Below are 26465 nucleotides of genomic sequence, written 5' to 3'. Positions count from 1 at the left end.
AAGGAGGCACGAATATACAATGGAAAAAAGACAGCCTCTTCAATAAGTGGTGCTGGGAAAACTGGACAGCAACATGTAAAAGAATGAAATTAGAACACTTCCTAACACCATACACAAAAATAAACTCCAGATGGATTAAAGACCTACATGTAAGGCCAGACATTATAAAACTCCTAGAGGAAAACATAGGCAGAACACTCTATGACATCCATCAAAGCAAGATCCTTTTTGACCCACCTGCGAGAATAATGGAAATAAAATCAAGAATAAACAAATGGGACCTCATGAAACTTAAAAGCTTTTGCACAGTGAAAGAAACCATAAACAAGACTAGCAGGCAACCCTCAGAATGGGAAAACATAGTTGCCTATGAAACAATGGACAAAGGATTAACCTCCAAAATATACAAGCAGCTCATGCAGCTTCATACCAAAAAAGCAAATAACCCAATCCACAAATGGGCAGAAGACCTAAATAAATAGATATTTCTCCAAAGAAGACATACAGATGGCCAACAAACACATGAAAAGATGCTCAACGTCACTAATCATCAGAGAAATGCAAGTCAAAGCCACAATGAGGTATCACCTCACGCCGATCAGAATGGCCATCATCACAAAATCTGGAAACAACAAATGTTGGAGAGGGTGTGGAGAAAAGGGAACTCTCCTGCACTGTTGGTGAGAGTGTACGTTGGTACAGCCACTATGGAAAACAATTTGGAGGTGCCTTAAAAAACTAAAAATAGAACTACCATATGATCCAGTAATCCCACTTCTGGGCATACACCCAGAGAAAACCATAATCTCAAAAGAAACATGTACCATAATGTTTATTGCAGCACTATTTACAATAGCCAGGACATGGAGGCAACCGAAATGCCCATCAACAAATGAATGGATAAAGAAGATGTGGCATATATATACAATGGAATATTACTCAGCTATAAAAAGGGATGAGATGGAGCTGTATGTAATGAGGTGGATAGACCTAGAGTCTGTCATACAGAGTGAAGTAAGTCAGAAAGAGAAAGACAAATATTGTATGCTAACTCACATATACGGACTCTAAAAATGGTACTGATGAACTCAGTGACAAGAACAAGGACACAGATGCAGAGAATGGACTGGAGAACTCGAGGTTTGTGAGGGGGCGGGGGGTGAAGGGAAAGCTGAGACGAAGCGAGAGAGTAGCAGAGACATATATATAGTACCAACTGTTAAATAGATAGCCAGTGGGAAGTTGTTGTATAACAAAGCGAGTCCAACTCGAGGATGGAAGATGCCTTAGAGGACTGGGATGGGGAGGGTGGGGGGGACTCGAGGGAGGATGTGGGGGGAGTTGAGGGAGGGAGGGAATATGGGGATATGTGTATAAAAACAGATGATTGAACTTGTACCCCCCCCCCAAAAAAAATAATAAATAAATAAATAAATCTGGGTGCATAAGTCCCTAGGGGGGGGAAAAAGTCAGAAGCCCTTACGCTACCTGTCTTCCTTGAAACTCTTCTTCCTCAGCTTTTCTAGTATTTGTTTTCTTGATTATTTTGTCTTTGTCCCTCTCTTTTTCTCTCTATTGGATCCTCTTTTCCTCCTATCACCACTGTCCAAGCCACCCTACGCTACCGCCAGAGCCTCAGTCAACCCCCATGTGCCAGCCAGGTCCATCTTCACCTAACACCAATTTTGCCGGGAGAAGGCAGAGTATGGGGTAATAAAGAGAACATTGAAATCAAAATCAAAAGACCTGAATTCTTCTTTTTTCCTTTCAAATCTCTTTTCTTTTTTTAAAATTTATCCTTGGTTCTCAGCCATCTAATTATAATTTGCCTCACTGTAGTTTTTGTCATCTTCTGTTTGAGGTCTGTTGAGCTTATTGGCTCTATGGGCTTGTAGTTTTCATCGCATTTGGAAATTTTTCAGCCATTATTTTTTCTGCCCCCCACCTCCTTTGGGAACATCAATTGCAGGTGTGCTAGGTTGCTTGATGTTGTCCCACAGGTCACTGACTCTCTTTTCCATCATTTTCATCTTTTTTTCCTCTATGTTTTACGTTGGATAGTTTCTATTGCCATGTCTTTCGTTTCTCTTCTTGTCATGTTCATGTTTTCCTTTATGTTCTTGAACATAGGACCATATTTATAACGCTTATTTTAGCCTCCTTGTCTACTAATTCTATTTGTGTTCTTTCTGGGTCTGTTTCTCTTATTTGGGTGCTGGACATGTAATTTTTATACATCATTGGATGCTGGATTTTTGTTGTAGTCTTTTAAATATTATTGAGCTGTTATTGAGCTTTGTTTAGGACACATTTTAGTGACTTCGAATTATAGCATTTATTTCAAGATTTGCTTCTAAGCTTTGTTAGACATGTCCAGGGCAATCTTTAGTCCCAGGCTAACTTGGCCCCACTATGGCAGCAATACCTTTCTGAGGACTCCAGCAGATCTACTGAGCATCCCATTCTAGCTGGTGGGAACATGAACCATTCCTGCCCCTGCGTGGACTCTGGGAATTCCACCTGCTCTTTTCAGGTAGCTCTTTCACCAGCCTTGAGAGTTTCAGCTACACAGGCACAGATCAGTACTCAGCCAAAGATTTGAGGGGACTCCTGATGATCTACAGAGATCTCCCTCCCTAGATATCTCTCTCTCTCTCCCCTCTCCTCCCTCCTCCTCCCCATCCCCTTTCGTTGTGCAGCTCCCTCCACCTCCGTATTTTGCCCCATAAAACCCTAGCTCCCTTAATGTTCAGAAACCCAAAGTTCTGTCTCAGCTCAGCAAGACTTCCAGGCACTGTTTAGGTACCACCTTCCTGCCTGGAAATGCCAGCTGGGGCATCCCTAGGGCTCGCTTCATTTATTTTCCTTCTCCATTGTGTGAAAACTATTGCTTCCTATATCCCATCTGGTTTTCTAGTTGTATAAACCAAAACTTCAAGTTATTTTATACCAAAATGCTTTAGTATTACTTCTCTACAGAGCAAGAGCATTTTCTTATCAAAATAACATTATCACTGTTACCAACGTTAGCAGTAAGTTCTTAATATCATGGCATATCTAGTCCATTTTGAAATTTCCCAAATGTTGCAGAAATGTTCTTCACAACTGGTTTGTCCAAACCAGGATTCCATCAAGGACCATAACTGTTATGTGACTTAAGAGAATTTGACTGTGGACAACAGGTTGCTTTTAGCTCTAGAATTAGGATTCTGAGCTCCACTACCTAATATACTGCCCTGCTTCTCTCCATCTGCAGGGAAGAGCCCTCAGCTGTCATTCAGGCCTTCCACAAGCTGGTACACCTCGTCCAGTCAATCCTTTCTTCTCCTCCAACCACCCTTGATTTCTCTTTGCTATTTGAGGCCTGCTCACTCCTCACCCGCAGGCTTTGCCTGTCTCTTTTCTCTAGCGTGAAATACCTTGTCCTTTCCTTTCCGTGTATCCAAACCTGACCCTTCCTTAGATCTCAGTTCAGGCTCCCCAACTCCTATTCCCCTCCATTGTCTTTTGCACTTTCATCTCTTGGAATACTACCGGTTTTTTTGTTCTGAAGGGTGTTATCCTAACTAGGTTATCATCATCCCCTGGGAAAAGAAACCATGCTTTATACTGAGAACATTGCTTGGCAAAAAAAGAAATACTATAGCTGCCAATTTTATTACTATTATACTTCTGTGTCCTTTCTAACCTGTAGCACTATGTAGTTTGCAAAATAGTAACCTTAAAGTGCTTTTGAGCTATGTGTGTGGTGTGTGTGTGTATGGGGGGAAGGGTAGAGTTGGGGATGTTTCTTACAAGGGCTAATGGTCACTATTGGTTGATTTATTTCTGCTCTCTGGTTTCTGTTACATATCAAAGGGAGTTGATAACCTGTCCAAAGAGTTAAATTGATTTGGAGTATATAAGTCAACAAACATTCCTTCAGTATTTAGTGTTAGCTCAGGAAACAAAGATGCCCCTTGGGATCGCATAGTCTAATTAAGCACAACTATTGTATACTTCTTTCCCCTTCCCTGCTATTTTGTTCTGAATGTGAAATCACAGCCTCCTAAATAAACCTCATAAAAGCCAGCTGCGCTTATAAGATATGTTAGGCACAGATTTTATTCAACCGTAAATGATCCTCTACCCAAAATGTTAAAAATAAATACTGTTAGTAATTTACGCGTACATCATGTGTGTATTTTCCAAGTTTTCACTTGGCAAATAAATTTTATGATCACTTTTGTGAATTCTAAAGGGATATAGTTTTTCTGATTGCACAAAATTTGACCTCATATTTTCTTTGTTTAAGCCTACTTATAAATTCTACCTAATGCTTGAGGCTGCCAGAGCTCCGAATGTATTTCCCTGTTGGTTATAAAACTATATTTGTCTTTTTCTGAATGGTGGAATGGAACATTTTGAAATTATCTTCCTACACTTGGAGTGGATCATCTACTGATTAGTAACACTGTATTGGATTAATTTGTTGTATTTTCTTGCTGATGAAGGGATATTCAAAATATTTAGGTACCATCTATGTATGTGTTGTAAAAGGACCCCCAGGATCTAGCTTCGTACTGCCTCTCTCAGCCTGCCCTCCCTGTCTACATACACACATGCATACCCTTCACCCCAGCCATGAAGAACCATGTGCAGTTCCCTGAATCCCACACCATTTCATGTTCATGCTGCTCCGTCTACCGGAAATGCTTTCCCCCCGCATCTTTGTCAATCGACAAGTTGCTATGTATCTTTCTGGACTCAGTTCAGTTGTAACTTCCTCTTTCTCAGGACTCCCTCCACCCCTTCAGCCCCAGTCCAGTGAACTCTTTCCTCCCCTGTGCCTCTACTGCCCAATATATGGATGCCCAAGGTAGCAGCACCTATGATATTTTATTGTCCTTATTTGTGAACTTGTGTGTCTCTTTCTACTAATATCTAAGATGGTGGGAGGGCAGGAAACTTGTCTCATCTGACTTTTTATCTCCTAAGTTAACCTAGTATTTGGCATAGAGGAAATATTTATGTAATAAATATGTATCTATTTAACCAGTTCGTTGAATTCCCAGCTCTTTCCCCGCAAAACTTGTCCTTCTGAACAGTTCTCATCTATAGCAGTGGTCTGTGGCAATATTGCCAACAATACTGTTGTATCTTCACATTTTAAAAATATACCCTAAGTGAAAACCACTATAATAGAAGACTTATACACTTACAGATGGTATTCTCAGACAAATTTTTGAAAGGGTGTCCATTTATGTGATGGTTGGATGTAAATTGTTTAAAATTGAGATTTAACATGTATGCACGTAACCACCGACCAGATGTCCCTCCCAGTCAGTACCCTCCCTCCTCCCTTGTACTGAGTACTAATCTGGGTTCTCAAGTGAAACAGAACCAAAAGAGGGGGAGGGGCAGGTGACTAGGTAGATAAATATTTTCTAAGTGCTTCTAACAGGAGGACCTAGTGAGGGTTAGGGAGAGCCTCCCCACACAAAGGCGTTTTTAGCTGAGACCTGAAAGATAAGAAAAAGTACTCTAGGAACGGAGGACAGTGGACAGAACTTAGCAGGCAAGTGCAAAGCCCTGAAAGGAGAATGAAGACGGAAACAGGCTCGCGTAGCCAGGTCTTAGAGAGGCAAGGGGGGAACGCAGACAATGAGGCTGGAGGGGCAGATGGAAGCCATGCCAGGAAGGGCCCTGTGGGTTATATGAAGAAGGCAGGGCCTGGTGCATGAAAGAGCTTTAAGTTGGTAGAGAAACAATCAGATAGAACTTTAAATTTTTTCTTTTGATGTTAAATTTACAAACTGTAAAGTGCAAAATCTCAAGCGCAAAAAAATTTTACACTTGTTTTTACTCACGCAGTAGCTACCCACTCACGATATTTCCAGCACCTGGAAGGTGCTCTTCATTCCCCGTCAGGACCCGCCGCCTCCAAAGGTAGCCACTCGTTATGACTTCTGTCACCGGGGATTACTTTTGCCTGTTTTTGAACGACAGTAATGACAAAACCATACACTTGTGCTCCTTCGTGTCCGACGACTTTGGCTCAGCCTGCAGTCTGTGAGATTCGTCCATGTGACGTGTAGTAATAATTCGTCCTTTTTCCTTGCTCTGCTGTATTCCGTTGTATGAATATACCATAGTTTATTTGCCCATTCAACTATTGATGGACATAAGGATCCCCTTTATTACTTTTTTAAACTATTAGAAATAGCACTCCTATGAGGACTTGTGTTTGTGTCTTTTGATGGACATAAGCACTCATTTCTGTGGGAGACGTAACTCTATAAAAGAACACGCTGCTTTTCAGGTGGAGGATGATCGGGAAGAGCATAGACGTGCAGTTTCCTCAGTCACCGGCTCCCTGGATGCATCGTCTTTTACCAGTCGGCTTATTAAAGGAGCAGACCCGTTCAGAATATTTTAAACATCACACAAAGCAAAACATAGATTGAAAACCAGAAAGCAGGTTTCCTTTGATATCTTTCATTACTGTCATCGTCGTTGTTACTGTTTACAGCAACTTAGAGTCGTACAGTTACTGTTACTACAACTTAGAGCTGGTAGTAATTAGAAGGACAGCATGGAATGGCCAGTTTTGGCAGCTTGTAGTTGGGTATGTGCCAATAAACAGAAACGTTGCCATCGTCGGACGTTCGTGGAGCCGCCTCCCTCCACAGTTGCTGTCGTGTATGTGTGGTGTAGTGGGGTGTGTCTGAAGTGATGGGTGGCTTCACTCTGTTTTCTTTCAAATTCTTCCTAAAGCGGTTTCTCAGGATCCTAGGTTCTTTGCAGCATATCTGAACCATCCCTGATTCAAGGGCTAAAACAGCAAACATAAAGAGACTGCAATTGTGAATTTATTTCTATGTCTTAAAACTTTAAATTAGCACATTTAGTTGTATGTGTGTATATGTATTTATGGATTGCCATTATAGAAAATAATACAGTCAAGTGAAATCAGGAATGTTTTGGTAGAAAAGTCGAAGACCTTTAGTCATAATAAATGTTCTGTCTTTAGAACTATGGGAATTGAGGTACAGTAATGTAGTAATAAAGGGGCCATGGTCGGATTCCACCTTACTAAATCAGGCTTTTGACCCACTATTTTACATTATAATTATACTCTATCTTTTCACTCTGTTCAGAATGTGCATTAATTCATCTAATAAACATCCGATGAGCACCTTCAGTGTGCTAGGTACCCTGCTGCTAGGCAGTAGAGATGAAGGTATAGTCACTGATCAAAAAGAATATGTAGTGTGATGGAAGAGACTGTAAATAAGGGAGTGACCCGGTGGTTGCCATACTCTCATTCGGGCTTGGGCTAAATGGACAGGGTCTTCAGTGTCCAGTCATCTTCATTCATTCGTTAAAATGTTTAAGTGCAGAACCAAAGAGTGGTCCTTATATACCGTCCTCTTATTTCAGATTGCTGAAATATCCCTGTAAGAAACTTTCATTGTTTCTTTTTCATAGCAATGGTTTTTTTATTGCTTCAGCTATCCTGGGATTTTTTTTCCTTTTCTCATTTTTCATGTCATGCTCAGACTTATTACCTGGTAATAGGTTACAAGAAATGAGAATTCAGTTATTTTTAAACAAATATCAATCACTTGTGATATGTTTAATAGAAATTATAATTAATAAAATCAGGGCTTTACTTATTATGAAGTCATTATAGTCAACATTGGCAAATCCCCAAATTAATAATGAGACAATAAATCATTTGTGATGCCAAAGGGATCAAATAAATGAAAACAGGTTTGACCTTGTTAGAAATTTGATATTTTCAGTATTTATCTGTCAGAGCCACTGATTTGGAAATTGTTATAAATTCTTGGAAAATGGAATCTTTTTTCCCCTGTAAAAAATACCCATCATTTGGCAAACTGCAGTGTCATTTTCCTTGAGGAGAATGTAGTGATTGATTTTCCAGAGCGCTACCATGACAAGGTAAACCAACCAAATAGCTGGAAAATTGTATGTAATCGTATAGCATCACATAGGCTCTGTGTTGAGCACAGTCATTAAAAGGAAACCATGGCATCCTAATCATTCCCTGCAGGTACTTCCTGTTTACCCCCAAAAGCTTTATCGCCAGGGGGTATTCCTGTGTGCCTACAATCTCCCCTTCCCCTCCATCTGTCATCAGCACCGTTCTCGTCACCCAAAAGCTCTGGGATAAATACAGACCAAACTGAATCCACCCAAAGAGACTTCAAAATACAGAGATGCCTGTGTCTCGCATCCCTCACAGGTATGACATCCCTCACATTATTTATATGTGTTAACATTATTAGTCCTGTTTCTTTGATTAGTAGTATTGTCCCAAAGATCCTAAGAAATTATAAAACAGGTGAGGGAAGGGAAGGATGGGAAGGTTTTAGAAAAGAACAACACCCATCTCACTTTTGAGAAGTTGATAATCTAATCAGAAAGAACAAACACACCTGAGATGACCTGGAACAATTATACAGTATTCCCCAAGTCTGCAAGCACCAAGGCACTGACTGAGTGATGAGGGCCGGTAGAGTAGAGGAGCCATGAAAGTACCCCGGTTGTCAGAAGGCGAGATGTGGCCATCAAAAGGGAAGGGGCTACCCAAACTGCCCCCGAGTGGATTGTCAATAGTGTAGTTGGGAATAGAACCAGACCCCTGCTCTCAATAAGCTGAGCAATCTCATGTGCTCATCTTCCCTGCAGTGTTTCAGATTTTAATGGCTTTCATGAGGATGGCTGGACTCCACTCTCCTTTATTAATTGCTGTCCACGTGTTGTAGGATATCCTGTGTTCTTAATCAGGATGAGGATTTTTGATTCTTCTTAGCAGCGTGGGGACATGTAGCTAAGCAGAATCAATTCCTGTCACTCACACACAAACACAGAGGAACAGGATTATGGATCAGGGTGAAGCTGCAGTGCTTTAATCTTAAAATCAATACAGAAAAGGAAGTTGAACTTGTGGGGGATTCTACAGAGACTATAATTTGGTTTCCTATGAAGTTTGACTTACACAGTATAACTGCTCCTTCCTTTTCACCTTCTGATTATTTTACTTGGGGTGCGGGGAGAGGAGAGGGAAAGAAGAAACCTCTAGAATTAAATAGTCCTGAATAAGCACACACATGTAAACTCATAACTCAAACTGATCCTCCATTGTGTTGAGAAAAGCTGGACACTTTTATCCATTCATTTTATTTTATAGGAAAAAAAGCTAACCAAAACCCTGTACCCCATAGTCTGTATTTAAGCATAATAAAATGCCTTTGATTATTTCAAAGGTTACTGTCAGACTGGAAAAAACTTTCTTAATGTTTACTTTTACGGCTAAGTCTACATTGCTTATGGAATTCTATATAAATACATACATATTCATCAAACCAGTTATTGACCAAAGGATTCCAAGCTGCTAAGCATGTGATTAATATTTACTGCAGTGTAATTGTGCTTCATTCACAATAGACATGAAATAATGGTTTAAACAACCCTGTCTTTTCTTAATCAAAGATGTAGAATTTATTGAATATGCCTCTTTTCAGATACAACACTGAGTTGCTGCACAGCACTTTCGGTCTCTAAGATGGGCTTATTTTTTCCCTTGGATATTCCTTTAATTCAGTTTTAAGACATGTCTGAGCCTATTTGGACACTGCTTCTACAGTGACAAAAACAACAGGAAATACTATGATCTCATGAGAAAGTGTTTCTGGGGCAGAATGGTGTAGTTAAAAGAGCAAAGCCTGGAGCCCTTGCTTTGTTTTTCTTTTTCTAAGCCAGTTTCCTCCACTTTACACTGGGGATGATGATTAAGGGATTCAGCCAATAGGGAGGTGTGTCAAGAGGATTAAATGAGATAAAGCATGTAGAGTGCCCATCTCCGTACTTTGCACTTGTGAGAATCCAATAAGTGTTCACTGGTATCATGATTATTATGTGAGTTGCAAGTGAGGTAACATGTGCTGTATATGTGAAAACATTCTACAAGCTGTAAGGCACAATACAAATGTCAGTTGTTATTCTTAATAGATTGATGGTTTTGAAACTTTTAAAAACAAATCCTGGAAGGCTTTTTCTTTATGCTGCCTGTCATGGGTCCCTAATCTCAGAGTAGAACCCTGGGGGTGGTAAATCAGGCTCCAACTGAATATGCATTTTCTTTCTTAAAAGCCACAGAGATAACTTGTGGATGCCAAGATTTCCGTGAAATCACTTTGAAATTCCCTGTTCTGTGTCCTTCCATAAAAAACACTTTCTCAGGTCTTCGGAAGATCAGAACTATGTAAGACACTTATTTCGTTGTTGTTTTTAATGAGTATTTTTAAATGTCACATCCTTCTAGGAAAGCTCAAGTGTCTTAAGTGATCACATCCTTTTAATTGCCCTTCCTTGTTCTACATATTACTTGAGTCCAAACACTCATGAGTGTCTGTGTCCTCTCTCTTTGTGTTCTTTTCCAGAGCACAATCATTGTGGAGAAGACAGTACAAGACCTCATGAACCTGATGCATGATTTGAGCGCCTACTCGGATCAGTTCCTCAACATGGTGTGCGTGAAGCTCCAGGAGTACAAGGACACCTGCACTGCAGCCTACAGGTAGAGCTACTGTTGCGAGCGGAGCAAAGTCAATTTAGAACTTAATTGTTGGGGTGGTCAGTGATACCGCCTTCATCGCCTGACTTTCCATCGTTATAGAAAAGGACCATCCTTGAGTTTGTCAAAAGGCCTGATGAGAACGTCTACCAAAGAAATAGTCTCCTAGATACATGTATAGTCATACCACCAGAGGGAATGGAAGGATCAAAGGGACAAAGCCAGTTAGGACTGCCTTTGGGTGGCTTAGATGAAGTGTCAGCCTTGATTTTTATGCCAGTCTAGAATCATAAGATGTGTCTTCCTCGAGGAAATTCCAGATCTTGATTAGCCCCTCTTGTGATTCTAAAAGATCTTCAAAGTAAAGCAATTTCGAACTCTTAGTAACCCTTAATACTCTATAATATGATTTCTTTTTAGTTTGTACAAACGTATTCCTCCTGATGTTTGATCTGTAGCCTTCCTACTGTCATGAAAGGATGGTTACCCTGTTTTTAGCATCAGTGGAAATGAAAAATCATTGTTATAAACTTGAAAACCTTTAGTTTTCCCTCTGATTTCTTTTCTCTAAGTTCAAAAATCTCTTTGAGCTTGTGGAAAAGATCATAGCACTTCTTGTAAAAAGCTAATAATAGGAACAAATTATGGTCTGGTTGACAAGACCTGAAACAATTAAGGAAGAAAAGAATGTATAATAAAATACTAAGTTTTGTGTGATATATAATTAAAGATAGATGGGTACAGTATAGTACATCATGAGGCACTACTTGTACAATACAAATTATAAGAGCAGAAGGAATAAAACATGAAAGAGAGCGACAGGCTGATTGGAGTCAGGAAAGATCTCACAGAAGGTGAATTAGGTGCTGGACCTTAGAAAGATGGGTGAAATTTAGGGAGGTGGAAAGAATAAACAGGGGCATTGCAGGGTTGAAGAGGAAGCACAAGTGTAGTTGCCTGATATTCAGAGGGAGAGCTGAGGAGGAAGAGGTTTGAATGGAACAGAGTTCCTAGGAGAAGCAGTAAGACATAATGTTGAATAGGAAAAGTAAGACCATATAACAAAGGGTCTTAAAAAATAAGACTTGGAAATTTAGATGTTGAATAGTAGATGATAAGGAGCCCTTATAAGTAAACCAGGAAGCAGTGTTTAGGGAAGAGGAATCTGGCCAAGGAATATAACACAGATTAATGCTTAACCTCCTTCCCTGCAGCAATAAGGAATATTTATCCACAGTTACATGAACCAAATAAAGAAAAGAAATCCAGCCATCTCACTGAGACAGGCACTTCCAGTAATATTTTACTTTTTTTGTTGAATAATTATTCATCAAGAATGATGATACATTTGGGCTAAAATCATGCATATAATCAACAAGTATGCTGGGCGCGATTGTGTACTAAATAATAATTCTAATGGCACTTAATTATGTTAGCATTTAGTCTTTTGGTGAAGAAAATTTGAATGTTTTACATTTTAATTTGTACAAATTTTTTTGCAGAAAACTACAAATAGAGAAGTAGTAAAATACTTTCAAGCATAAAGATATATTCCATTAGGATAAAATTTGGTGAGGGAATGATGTAGAAATATAACAATTCAAAGAGAAAAATGAAAAATATCTGACCATTAAAAAAGAGCTTATTTTTGTACATTTTAGATATATTATGGTAGATTTCAAATCCCTATGGCATTGAGATTCTATTGGTTATACTTAAAGTAGTGATTTAAAGTGTCAATATTTAAATGTGCCAAAATTAATATATTTTGTAACCATTAAACTCATGCTAAAAAAAAAAAAAACCCTAACTTTCAATTTTAAAATGTGGGGAAGAGAATATAGTTTTTCAATATTCCTTTAAGAGATACACAAATGAAAATTTTAAAAAGCTATTGTCCGTGGGTTAGTTGTCTAAGAGGAGAATTTCTGGTCCACAGAGTTATATTTTCAGCTTTACAAAACCAAACTCCAAAATGGTTGTACCAGTGTCACATCTACCAAATGACAGTGAAATAACATATTTAAAAAATTTACTTTTACTTTAAGTTGCATTGAATTTTACGCTGTTTTGTTTTTTTTTTTTAAAGCAAGCTGTGTCTTCTTTTTGTTATATTTCATTAAAGGCAACCCATAATTTCTAACAAATTATAATGAGTATTAATTATAATGGAGATGTTACATAACCTGCCCAAGATATGGCAAAATTGACAATAGCATCTAAGTCCCACTGATGGTCATTTATATATTGTTGTTGTTATTTTGAAAGAAAAGGTTTTAAAAGTTTGTGTAGCTTGGCACCATATTTACTCTAGGAGACCTTTTCCTCACTTGTGATCCTGCCTCGCAGCAAGTCAAGTGATAGGAAGCTTCCTAAATCCACAAAGCAAAGTGGTCACTACCGAACAGTTTCTTATTTTGAAACGATATTCAGATTGGACATAGTTCTTATTTCTGCAGTGATTCCAAATCATTCTCATCTTTACACATGACAACCCTTCACGTATGTGAAGGTGGCTGTCACAGTCCATTGAGGAGTTTTGGTTTTTTGCCCCTAGACTGAACATCCTTGGTTTCTGATACGTCCTGGATCTGCAGACCATCCCACTCTTCTTTCTCTGTTGCCATTAGCCTGGTAGCGTCTATCTTAAAAAAGGAGTACTCCACTCTGAGCCCAGTGTTCCAGGTGTGCTGTTGTACTTCAGCAAAATCACTGCCCAATGCCGGACACACATCCTTTCATTACGTGTGAGTGTGTAGGAATAAAGAATTCCATCAGTTTTACAGATTATACCTTTACCGAGCTTACATTCTTGGTAGAGGATAGAAAGGAAAATAGGGGACAAAGAAATCAGACATGTATATTCATAGCGTTAATTTATGATAGAAAATATGGTAAGATAGGTAATGATGACATACTCTAGAAGGAAGAAGTTACTTAAATGGGGCAAGAGAGGTTTGGTGAAGGTTACAAGCTAGGGCTTGTGAAGAAGGAGGAGGATTTAGACAGAATTTAAGCTGAAGGAGTGCAGAAACCAGAGCAGTGTCAAGGAGGTAGGGAGGAGCAGGAAAAGGATGAACAAGTCGTGAGTGTTTGGGTGTCGGAAGTGATGGCTAAGCCAAAATGGAGGCTCTTGAACGCCAGGCTCAAGGAACTTGATCTTTTAAAGTTAGGTAGTGGGAGCCAGCTGAAGGTGAGTAAACAGGGAGTGTCAGGGAAGACCTGAGCTTTAAGGAGATTTTTCTGAGCTTTGTATAAGATGGATTGGAAAGGCAGGAGTGTAGAGGTGGAGGGGAGAGAGGCAGAGAGTCCCTGAATTAGAGGAGAGGCAGGGGAAATGGAGGGGAAGGGGCAGACCAAGAGACATTAAGGGGGTAGATTTGTAGGACATGGCCACCGGTTGGCTGTAGGGAGTAAGGAAATATAAGAAGAAATACTCGCTGAAGTTAGCCTTATCTTTTCTAAGCTGTATTTGTAGGGTTTTATTTAACTTAAATTCAAGATCTCACATGTAGCCATTAAATGTTATTTTTAGCCCATCATTTCAGTCTATTGAGATATTTTTGAATCTTCATTCTGTCATCAAAAAAATCATAGCTATTCCTCCAAATTCCAAGTCATTCTTGATTTTATAAGCAATCTTCTAGTTTCTTTATGTATGTCATTTAAAAAAATGTTCAACAGGTAAGTTGAGAACTTTGGGGGACATACTACCTCTCGAGACTTCCCTTGAGATCGACACCCATAGATTACTCAGTACTGCAGGGGTTCATATATTTTTCTAACAATAAACCCAAACGGTAGCTCAAGAGCAGTCTCTGGGGCCTAAATTTGAATACCAGCTTTTTCACCTATTAGTTATATGACCTTGAACAGTTACTCAGCATCTCTGTGCCTTAGTTTTCTCATCTGCAGAGAGAGATAATAATAATTCTTCCCAAGTAGGATTGTTTTGAAAATGTCAACCATTTAGAACTGTTTTAGCAGAATAGTAAACACCCCCCCTTCCCCGCCATGATTAGCTGCTATTTTGGTGATGACAATGGCGATGATGACTGAGATTACCTGTATTACTATCTGTGACAATACACCCTCTATTTCATCATCTGCCCTCTGAGAAACTTAGATTTCTTACTGGTGTGCTCCCAGTTCTGATCCTTTTAATGCCGCTATCCCTTCCTTATGTCTCCCCAAGATGGGCATGTACAAGCCAGCCATAGACAATACCTAGTTACTTGTTCTGGAATCCTGTCATCCCTTCACTTTTAGGATCTGCTGCTCCCTGCTCTGCTCTGCTCTTTGTTAAGAACTCTCATCTTGGACAGCTTACGAATTACCTTTGGAAACAAAGGTCTCTTGACCTTGAGCAAAATTTACCATTTCTTAATTCAAGTCAATGAGTTACCCAGTTAGGAAAGGAACAGTCATGTGACTTGTTCATTGTGAGGTCTTCCTGGCTCCTAGTGAGTACCACTTCCTAACTGTTCACAAACCATCATCAATAATCTGTTCTAGAATTTTGCCTACAGTTGCCAAATTCACCCAATTTCTGTAATTTACCTTCTTTTATGAACATCAGGGCATTTGCTCTCGGGCATTTTTCCGTCTGCCAGGATACCTCTAAGATTATCAGCGGTGGTTCTGTGATTCTATGCTTTGAATTATTTCTGCGCCCCAAGGTTCTTGCCTAAATTTATTAAACCTGTCACAATATTATTTAATCTCAGTTACTTTTGAGACAGTTAATTAGTCCATCCTAAAAACAGTTCATTTACTTGATTTCTAGAATTTCATTCAACAAATTTTTTTAAGTGCTTTTACCAGAGTTTGTAGATACAGCAATGAACCAAATAGGCAAAATGCTGCTTTCATGGGGTTTACACTCTGTCGGAGATGCTAGAGGAGATAGACAATAAATATAATACATAAACCCACAAAGAATTTGAGAAGATAGTGTAAGTACTGCAGGGAAAAATGGAGTAGGGTGAATAGACTCTAGAGTGTAGGAGAAGGAGGTTGCAGTTTTCAGTAGGGTGTCCCAGTAGGCTCTGACAGGTTGAGGTTTGAGAAAAGACTGGGAGGAGTTTTGGGGGTTAGAGAAGATATCTGGAAAGAGTGCCCTGGCAGAGGGCAAAGGCCCTAAGGCAGGACTCTGCATGACACTTTTCAGGACCAGCAGGGAGGCCAGTGTGTTTGGGGTAAAGTGAGCAAGGAGAAGGAGGTTGTTAGAAGGATGTCGGAAAGGGAGCAGAAGACCAGACCATGTAGGGCCTTGTAGGCCACTATAGGGATTTGAGTTCTACTCTGATGGAAATAGGAGCCATTGCAGGAATTATGCCTACTAGCAGCATAATCTAACTTTTATTTTAAATATAAGGACTGAGACAGGCTGTGGGGGGGACAAGGATGGAAGCAGGGAGACTGATGAAGGCCTGTTGTGGTAATCCAGGTGAGAAATGACACTCATGCTGGTTGGTAGCAGCACAGGTGGTGAGAATTGGTTGAATTCTGAATATATGGTTGACCCTTGAACAACCCAGCTTTGAACTTCATGGGTCCACTAATACCCAGATTTTTTTCAATAAATACAGTACCTGCATTTTCATTTTGTGTATCTTTAAATTAACTGTATGTGGGGAAAAGTTTGTGTTTGGTTAGCGATCACATCATATGGAATCAAAAGAACTAGTGTTTGGGTCCTGATTCTGTCCAAACTGTTTCAGCTTCCTGCCCTTGGGTGTCTCACTTATCAGTCCTTTGCTTTGGGGGCAGTGATAGCTGTACGTGGATTTCCTACTCTGCGGGGGCATCTGCACCCCAAACCCCTGCGTTGCTCAAGGATCAACTGTATTTGGAAGGGCCAGGCAACAGAATTCCGTGCCAGGTTGGGTACAACGTGTGAGAGAAAGAAAGGTATCAAAAATGACTCAGGATTTTTTATCTAAATGGTGAAAAGTTGGAGTTGCCAGCAGTTGATGTGGAGAACACTGCAGGTTTGGGGGCAATAGATGAGGATTTAAATTTGGAGTGTCTGTGAGACATCCAGATGGAGCTATGGGATAGGTAGTTGGATATATGCATCAAAAGGAGACAGGTCTGCCTTGGAGATACATATTTGGCACCTATCAGCATGTAAATAGTGTATATAAATAGTATATATAAATATTTAAAACCATGGACTACGTGAAATCTCTACAGGACTGAGTATAAATATGACAGAGAGGACTGTGGACTTTAAGAAGTTTGCAAGATGAGGAGAAACCAGCAAAGGAGACTGAGAAGCAACTATCAGTGAAGCAGGAGGAAGATGAAGAGAATGTGGGGTCCTGGAAACCAAGTAAAGGGCTGGAAGGATCCCTGATCCCAGTGCTGCTATTCAGTCAGCGTTAGAACGGAGCATTGATTGAGGGATAAGTTGAACAACGTGGAGGTCGTTGGTGATAGTCACAAGAGTTGTTTCTCTGGACTAGTAGGTGGGAGACCTGGATTGATATGGGCTTAAAAAAGAGTTTGGGAGAAGGGAACTTGTAAATATATGCAGAACTTTTACAGTGAGTTTTGCTGCAAAAGGGAACAGAGAAATGGTGCAGTAGCTGAGGAATTGAGTCCACATGAAGGGTTCTTTATTGTTTTATGTATTATAGAAATAAGTGCATGTTTATATTTGAAGAAAATTATTTACGAGAAAGGGGAAATTATTGATGTAGGAGAGAAAGGTCAGATTGCTGAAGCTGTGTTTGGGGGTGGGACGCAAGGCAGCAAGTGGAGTGACTGGCTTTAGGCGGGAACATGCATGGTTCTGTTCGCCATGCTCTGTCCTTCTTGCAGGTATTAAGTTATTTCTCCATCATTTATATTCCACCATGTTGTCCAAACAATGCACCTATCTCTATTACACTAGTTTTTCTTGGGAAATACCCATTGCTTTTGGTTCTTGATATATTGTGGTCATCGAGTATCGTGATTCCTTCCCCCAAGAGACTCTACCACTTTGGTATCCTTCCTGGCCAAATTCTGTGGAATGGGATGTCCACTTACTGGTGCCCGCTATCACATCAGTCCTTGTACAGGGTAATATATCTATAGTAGTCTACCACAGCTACCGAATTACAGGCCTCAGTTGAAATTATCTCAGCGTTGGGAAAAGTAATTCTGTGAAGCTTTGAAGGGAATTAAATAGAAAATCATTTATGTAGTTGTTATACAACAGCACACGCACACACACAACATATAACCCCATGGTGCCTGTTACCTCTTACTTAATCAGGTTTTCCGGGCCCAGAAGAAAGTGTTTCCTCATTGTATGAGTCTGAAGATGCAAAGTGTCCTTACTTCCTCTCTTCTCATTTGTTGCCCTCCCCCAGATTGGCACCTGCTAAGGAGTAATTAGGGCAGTCCTAATTTGGACAGCCAAATCCTGATTACAGTGAGAGGAAAAACAGGAAATGTTCTAGTTTTGCTGCCAGCAAATGACTGACTTAAATAGAAAGCCATATACAATTCAAATGATCCAAAATGATATAACATTGGGGAAGGAGGAAGGGCGCAGGGAAACATTGCAATCTGATTCCTTCTCAGCAGATATCTTTTACAGGAAGGATCCAGTCTATAAGCTCACAATGCCCTCTGCTGAGAGCGGGCGTGTTTTCCAAGTTTACCATGAGAATGTGAGTGTCCACTGGGAGTTTGAAGATCTGGGGAAAAGTCAAAAACATCTCACCTTTCCCTGAGCTCCTCACTCTGGAGAGAAAGCCTGTTCTATATAATGATGTCATATTACATGCTTTGGGTAAAGAGAGGTTTCCTAAAAGGGAGATGAGGCCTAGAAGTCTTTTTTTCTTAATTAGTCACACCCCTTGGGGCTTAAAGGAGAACTCGGCTCTGCCTTCGCGATCAGGCAGTTGGTCTGTTGGTCTGCTACTTCCAAGCTGAGTGCTGCTCTCCCTTTGCTGTCCTCTTTGTCCTGAGGTACAAGCAGCAGCTTATGTGTTCCAGAATATTCATTTGAAGATGGAAAACCACAGTTTTTTTAATGTTTCTGTCTGTTCCAATTTAGAATCAGTTCATTAATCAAAAAAAATTTTGGGTGGCCTTCCTGCATTGTGTTGGGCCTGGTAGAAAATACAAATAAAGCATCTTCTTATCTTAGAGGCTCAACTGATATAAGACACAAGAATGTTTTTATTAGAAGGTGTAACCATCCCCTGGGCTCACCTTTCACCACTTCTCCATAGAACTCATGCCAGGGCATGAAGGAGGAGCTGCGTGGAGATGTTTGTGTTCAGCACTGGTAGAAACCAAGTCTGGCAGAGGGCTGGACACCTCGTTGGCCCTCAAGATGTTTATTGAGTGAAGGAGGGAATTCTTGGCAGACCAAAGAGGATGAGCAAGCAGTAGGGTAGCATGGATGGACATGACGCATAGGGGAGGGGTTAAGAAATGAAAACGACTGGGGTGGGCATTGTAGTTGGGTGAGAATGAGCAGAAAAGAGTTTTGTTTTTTTTTAAACTTCCCATATTTAGTACAGGAGCACCATCATAGGTCTTGGAGAGGTGAATGACCTACCTCATCCGTGATCAAAGTGGTGTGTTAAGGAGGTCTCAGCAGCCCTATTGTGCCAAAGAGCAGAGACTAGACACCGTGGGCTGTGATGGCTTGTGAAGCCCTTCGGGTTTCCTGTGTAGACAGAGACCACGGTCCTGAAGGAATGAGAGTCTAGTTGAGCTGGCCGTGCTGAATTGCCAGCTAACTAACTTTGAACCTCAGGAGGGCCAAGAGCATATGCCAAGGAAACCCTCTGCGAGCTCCATGCCAGCCTGGCTTCTGGTTTGCCTCTTGAAACTATGTTATGTTCCCCACTCTCTTGGCTCACCTACCACTGATACATTCATTCTCATTAAATAGTGAAGAGATCCAAAAGAACATTTATCAAAATATGTACAGTATCTGATTCATAGAGCACACTCAACAAATGAGAGCTTTTATTATGTGCTCCTGTAACTTATTATGCGTAACTATTTTGATATTTATCCCACTGTATTGCAATTTAAAATTATTTTGTCTTGCTTGATCAGTTGTTGGTTTACATGTCTTTCTCTCTCAGACACTGTTGTTCTTTAGCTGTGGACTCGCATCAGAGTTATTTGGTGAGATTTTAAACCATACAACCTGGATTTCCCACACTAGGCCCACAGAGCCCTGGGCCTGGGCAAGAGTAGTTCAAAAATGTCCCCAAAGTGATCCTCATATGTTACTAATCTGAACTCTGGGGCTCTAGCAGGAAGATACTATGTCTTTTTCTACATAATTGTCCCAACATTTAGCATGATATCTGCATACAGGCCTTTCCCTCATGTTTATCGATCAAGTGAATAGCTTTACTTTTCTAGTGTCCATCAGTTGCCTTACTGCCAGATACAGATGCTGCCCACCCAACCAGGTGTCCCACGAATTCCCTAGCCACAGCCAGTCTTCATTTCCCCCACCTGACTCAGTCTACCATGATCAGCAAGGGGTCAGTTGCAGTCAGTTTGAAGCAAAGTAATCAGGGCCTGGACTAGGATGGAAATACACACTCAGGAAAGTACATGGTCACTGTGCAGGGGACTTTAGAGTCATCAACTCATCTTGTCAGTCACAACACGTCTGAAGATTAAATTCTCCCAACCTTACACATGAGAAAACAGAGGTTCAGAAAGGTTCATACTGTAGTTAAGGTCACAGAGAATGCAGATGGTTGTACGTGTGTGAGAAGCTAAGTCTGGCTCTAAAGCCCAAACAAGAGGCAGTGGAGTTAAAGAGGAAATGGTAAGCTCAAACAATGGTTCAAATAGTTCAGAGAGACATTGTAATTGGAGCACAGACTCCAGAACAGTCACTACAGGCTCAACTCAGGCTCTACTCTCATCAGCCACTAGATATGGGCAAGTTCCTTAATCTTGGTACCTTGGTGTGTCATCTGTCATATGGGAATAATAACAGTGCCTGTCACAGAGGGTTGTTATCAGGATTGGACGAGTTAGTGTATGTAAAGTGCTTAGAAGAATGCCTAGTTCGTGGTAAATACTAAATAAGTCTCAGCCAGTATTATTTATTGTTGCTGCTGTTGGTAGTGTTCTTACTATTATTTACTTTTAAATTAATTCATTGATAATATTGTTGATATTTCCTAAGAAGATGGCAAAAAAATATTTTTATGCCATCTGTTACATCCTCAATGTTTTGTGCTTCAGTAATATCAATCATTCATTCAGTCTGTTACTTTATCCATTCAATAATTATTTACTAAGCATTTCTGGAGTCCATCATTACTCTGCAGCTAAGAGTCTAGAAGTGAATAAAGAGGCAAGGTCCTGCCTTAATGGATTTTACACTCGTTAATGGAGGGACATAGAAAACAATCAAGTATCAAACAAAATAAATTTCTCAGAAATGATGGTGATGTGATTAACAACCAAAAAAAAAAAAAAAGATTCAAAGTGAGGGGCAGCATCAGGAAAGACCTCGCTGAAGGCATGATGTCTGAGCTAAATCCTGGAGGATGAGGAGGAGCCACCTTGGAGAAGTGGGGAAGAGCATTCCAGGCAGAGGACGGAACAGCTATGAAGATGGCAACAGGCTTAAAGTTTAACTGAATTGAGGTTAATGTAACCAGAACAGAGGGAGCCAAGGGATGGATTATTGAGTGAAGTTCGACAGGTGCAGGGGTCAGATCATTTGGATTCTTTCTGGCTACACGCTGGAATCACTTGAGAGCTTAACGAATACCCGTGCTTCAGAATGTGAAACTGATATATTTTTAAAAACGCTTCCCAAGGATTTTAATGTATAGCCAGGATTAAAGACCACTGATGAGGAATCTCAAGGCCAGGGGATTTGGGTTTTAGTCTAAATGCACTGGGAAGATGTTTATTTAGGGTTGAAGCTGGGAGTTACCTGGTCTGAGATCTTTTTATAAAGACCTTAAGGATATTTATATTTATATTTGCTTATCATTAAAAAAAACCTTGAACGTTGACAGTTGGGACAGATTTTATATTCTTGATCCACTATGTTACAATATAATTATTTTTGTCTTGATTTTTAAAATATCAAAGTTATGACCCTTCATATGAGAGCTTACCTATTTAAAGGTTGTTATTAAATTATCCCCAAAGATTACCTTCTGTAAGCTCTGGAATTCCAAGTCCTTTTCCCTAGGTCCTCCTGAATTGTTTCTGTTTCCCGCCACCCATCTCCGGAGTTACCAGATGTTTAAGTTGTGATTCCGAGGTAGAGGTACATACCGTCGTAAAGCTCTCTGACCAGCATTGAGTGAGGTGTGAAAGACAACCTGATGTTTTTCCATGCTTTTCCTATTTATTCTGCTCCATCTTCTCTTAAGAGATGTTTTTAGTTTTGCTTTTGTATTTGTTTTGTTTTCATCAGCAGCATAGTGCCAGCTCTGATTTCTGCATCCCTCTCCGTCATGATCACTGTGTTGCTGGATGTTGCGCTGCAGTGTGGCCTGTGCTACAGGTCCAGTCGCTCACAGTTAAAAATCAACTACAGTAGCTTAATTTGGACCAGCCTTGTCTGGGGTTGGATTTTCTAGCTTGGCTCCCTGTTTTTGAAGTGTCTGAAGGACTCAGTCTGTGAAAGTAAACATCGTGCCCAGGCTGCCACCAAACAGTTGAATCTAATTAGCCCCACCTGCCCCTGGTTGTTTACCTAATGAAAGACCCAGCACCCCAGCTGTGTCCAGGGACCAGGCACACTCGTATTTACCAACTGTTCCAGAGAGGAAGCAGTGCACATCAGAGCCAGTCGACACCAGCAGATGTTTCCTGAATGAAATTCACTCAGCTGTGTCTAGGAGGTGGACTCTTCCCATGGCAGCCTTATCACCTGTTCTAAGAGGTATACCTGTTTTCCTCTTCCTCCTGGGAACAGGTACAAATAGTTACACAGATGGCTCTGTCTGTGGCCCACTGAGCTGTGAATTAATTAGTAGATTATGGTCCTGGTAGTAGTGATTAACCCTACACCTCTTGTAGATTTAGTTCTCCTTTTTTGAGGCTACTTGGATATATCCTGAAATTCTGTAACCTACATAATCCCATTTATCACAAAATTATAAACTAACGAATGCATTTGGTCAGGATGGGAACTTTGCCATTTGAATGAAAAATTCCCTTTAGGGTAATCCTATGTTGCTAATCAACGCTAATATTTCAAATTAGAATATTTGGAATTGCTTTTGGGTTGATCATTACAATATCAATTAATAATTTATTCTCAAGGGCAGTATATAAGTAGGCAGTACGCTAGTTAATTTGGATTACTGTTTTTTAATAAGACAGGATCTATGAATACTATTGAAGGCAGTAATGTAATACCGTGTTATTAAATTAAACCAGTCTTAAAAAAATAATAACTAAATAATGTGAGTATCTTTAACATAGTATCCCACTAAGCTATTTTTTTCATTCCAACCAGTGCTAAAATGAAAAATTCTAGATCTCAAAAATGTACAGTACCATCTCACATCTACAAACCCAAACTGTTTCCTGAACCCTGGGGCAGATGGGCGCCAGCATGGATGAGCTTAAAGACTTAGATGCTGGAAAACTGAGTTGGGTTTGGGCTTCTAACTCTGTGGAGCAGAATTTGACTTGTAGTGGGTATGAGAGGAATTGAACCACTCAGCCACAGCTGTTTACAGATATGGACAGTGAAATTTAACTTTTCTGTAATTTCCATATGTCACAAAATAGTCTTCTTTTGATTTAAAAAAATTTTTTAAATGTCAACGCTATTCATAGCTTACAACACATACAAAATCAGCTGGTGAAGCAGATTTGACAGACCATAGTTTGTCCAGCCCATTGTGTAGGAGACAAAGTCCAAATCATGAAGTTATAAACTATGAGTATAAAAGGGGAGGTTTTGTTCCTTTGCTTTCCAAAGGGGAAGATTCCTGTAGGCCAACATAGTCAGTAAGGTCCTCCCAGAGAAAGTGAGGCTTTGAGGAGACTTTCCAGGAATAGGCCACCTATGAATAAGTGGAGGGGAAGGGGATGGCTTGTCAATAATCACTCCTTGGTTCGTTTGTCTTGTGAGTCAGGACTTTTTTATGTTGGACGTTTTTCCCCAGAGGGGGACACACCTGTATTCATTATTCTGATTTGTATTGAGTTCAGAGAACGGTGAGAGCATGGCCAAGTAATCTGCAATTTGGTCACAATGCCAGATGGCTTGGTGGCTCACCTAAGTCGTTCAGTGCAGAGAGGTAGTAAAGAAAAACCACTAAAATGGTTTTAGCTTAATCAGTTACCCAGGCTTCTAAAACTGAAGAGGGCTTATTTTTATGTGCAGTTCAGTTCTTATACACTTTCCAAATACCAGGTGTTGTGCTAGGCTCTAGGAGCGCAACTAATGAGAAATCAACTCTGTCCTCAGAGAACTCATTAGCCAGTAAGGGATGCCAGCTTGTGAAGAAGTGTGGTAGGACCAGTGAGAGCAGGGGTATGTGTAAGGCAGTGGTTCTCACCTTTGAGTGTGCATTGGGATCACCTGGGAAACTTTCAAATTCTGATGCCTAGGTCCCACCCCCAGAGATTCTGATTTATGAGGTCTTAGATGTGGCCTGGGCATCTAGTAGTTGTTTTCTTCAAGCTCCCCAGGTGCAGTCAAGATTGAGAACTTCAGGCAAAAGATGATAAGGCACAAAAGAAAGGACTCAGCTGTCCCAAGGGAAGAGCTGAGGTAATGTTGATCAGTAGAGGCAAACGAGGAAGATGGAAAAAGGGTCTCTTGGCAGAGATAATACATACAAGCGGGAAACAGTCTATCCCATTCCAAAAATGTTAGAATACTCATTGTGGGTAGGGTGTTCCGCCAGCACAGGCAGGGATTTGACTGGAAGTAGTGAACAGAGACAAAAGAGGAAAGCAGTAGCACAAGATGAAATTGAAAAGGTAGATGTTCATGCCTTGCTAGGTTTGGACTTGTTCTTAGAGTTAGGAATCAGTGAAGAATTCTAAGAAGGATAAAACAGGATTGCATTTGTACAATTTTAGAAAAACGACTCTTGTGACTAATGTGGTGAGTTGGACTGATGGTCTTGAAGCTCCAGGCAAGACACCCAGTTACAAGGTTAATGCCAAGTCCAAGTGAGAAGTGATGAGGGTCTAAATATAGGTTAAGGGCAGTGAACCTGGACAGAAAAGAACAGATTTACAAGATACTAAGGGGATGGAATTGGGAGATTACGGCGTCTGTGGGTAGTGAGGATGACTCGGAGTTCCAGACTTAAATAACAGGATGGAGGGTTGGGCTATTGACCAAAATAGGGAATACTAGGTATTGAGTGGGAGAGGGAAAGGTGGATAATAAATGAGCTCCTCTGACTCAGTTTAATTTCAGTAGCTGGTGGGACTTTCAAGTACTGTTCTCCAGCTAGCCTTTGTGTATGCGGCTCCGAGACTTACAGGAGAGGGCAGCCCTGAAGATGCTAATTTGGGAGTCATCGGAATATAGGTGGGTCAGGTCTGGCAAGAAGATGAGATTGCCCGAGTGAGACATGCCGAATGCTGTGGAAAACCAACATGTAAAGTATGGACAGAGCAAAAGAGCCCTCAGTTGGGCTAAGAGAGAGCTTGGTAGAAGATGAGGATGTGGATGCCAAAGGAGTAATATTTTAAGAAAGGAATAGTCAAAAGTATCAGATGCTTCTGAATAATCAGAGTGTAAAGTAAAACATGCCCATGGATTGGTAGACCAGTTTCAGGGGAACGGTGGTTCTAGAACCCTGACTGCAAGTGATTTAATTTTGACTTCAGTTAGAAGTGTGAAGTGGATAGTTTAGGAAACCCTTCTTCTACTCCTAATACATGGAAAGTCTAGATAAAAATATGTAAATTTAGAAATATATTTAAAATATGTAGCCAAATTCAAAAGAAAGAGAATTTTCCACATGTCTCAAATGAAGGAGGAATCAAAGCCATAGCAATAAGCAAACATTGAAGTTGGGAGTTCCACAAAGGTATCAGGACCACATCTAGAGGTTGTCTTTGTTTGGGCTGCTATAATAAAATACCACAGACTGGGTGGCTTATAAACAACAGAACTTTATTTCTCATAGTTCTGAAGGCTGGAGTACAAGATCATAGTGCTGGAAGAGTCAGATTGCAGACTGCTCATTGTATTATCACCCAGCAGAAGGGGCTAGGGAACTCTGTGGGATCTCTTTTATAAGCCACTAATCCCATTCATGGGGGCTGCACCCTCATGACCTAATCACTTCCTAAAGGCCCTAGCTCCTAAGACTGTCAAATAGGTGGTAGAATTCCAGCATGTGAATTCTGGGGGGACACAAACCTTCAGACCAAAGCAGAGGTGAAGACCCAGCAGGTGCCTAGCATAGTAACACCTGTATGGCCTGGAATTTATCTGTGCAGAAGTTGTGCATGGGGTTTTTCCACCTATAAATGGAAGCAGGAAAGCTCTGTGCTTGGGAATGAGTCACCCTACTTGGAGTAGAAAAAGTGACCCCTAAAAGAAATCAAAATCCTACACTTGTGACGTGTGCAAGGTAAGACCTCAATTTTTACCACCCATGTAGGGAGAGAAAGTTTTAAGCCAAGACAAGGAAGGGATAAAAAATCTTAAAAATTTATTTGGAGCTGGTGAAATCTATAGGATCCAGGAGAGGCAAATGCAGCCCAGCTAATAGTGACATCTCCAAAATGCAGAGCAAATGTGGGATTCCTGCAGAGGACATGTCCCACTGAGGTAGAGCTTGCAGACCAGCAGAGCAGACCACGTGAGAAAACTCACCATAAATGAGAAAAGAAGGAAAATGCAACTGATAGGATGTTTGACATCCAAAGAACTACC

General features: G+C 40.5%; 1 protein-coding gene across 2 annotated transcripts in view; it reads left to right on the top strand.

The window, feature by feature from the left end:
- The window catches only part of EXOC4 (exocyst complex component 4), a 752882-nt gene that overhangs the window by 574933 nt on the left and 151484 nt on the right, over positions 1 to 26465 (top strand). For both annotated transcript variants that reach the window (XR_009053126.1, XM_057730962.1), the window contains exon 12: positions 10452 to 10588. Coding sequence is in view for 1 of the 2 variants with exons in the window: in XM_057730962.1 (XP_057586945.1) it covers positions 10452 to 10588 (137 nt within the window). In the remaining variant the exon portion in view is untranslated. The remainder of the gene's footprint in view (positions 1 to 10451; positions 10589 to 26465) is intronic.

This window comes from Hippopotamus amphibius, chromosome 4 (genome assembly GCF_030028045.1).
Source record: "Hippopotamus amphibius kiboko isolate mHipAmp2 chromosome 4, mHipAmp2.hap2, whole genome shotgun sequence".
NCBI lineage: Eukaryota > Metazoa > Chordata > Mammalia > Artiodactyla > Hippopotamidae > Hippopotamus > Hippopotamus amphibius.
Note: the sequence above shows the minus strand (reverse complement) of the source record. Positions and strands in the feature narration are given on the sequence as shown.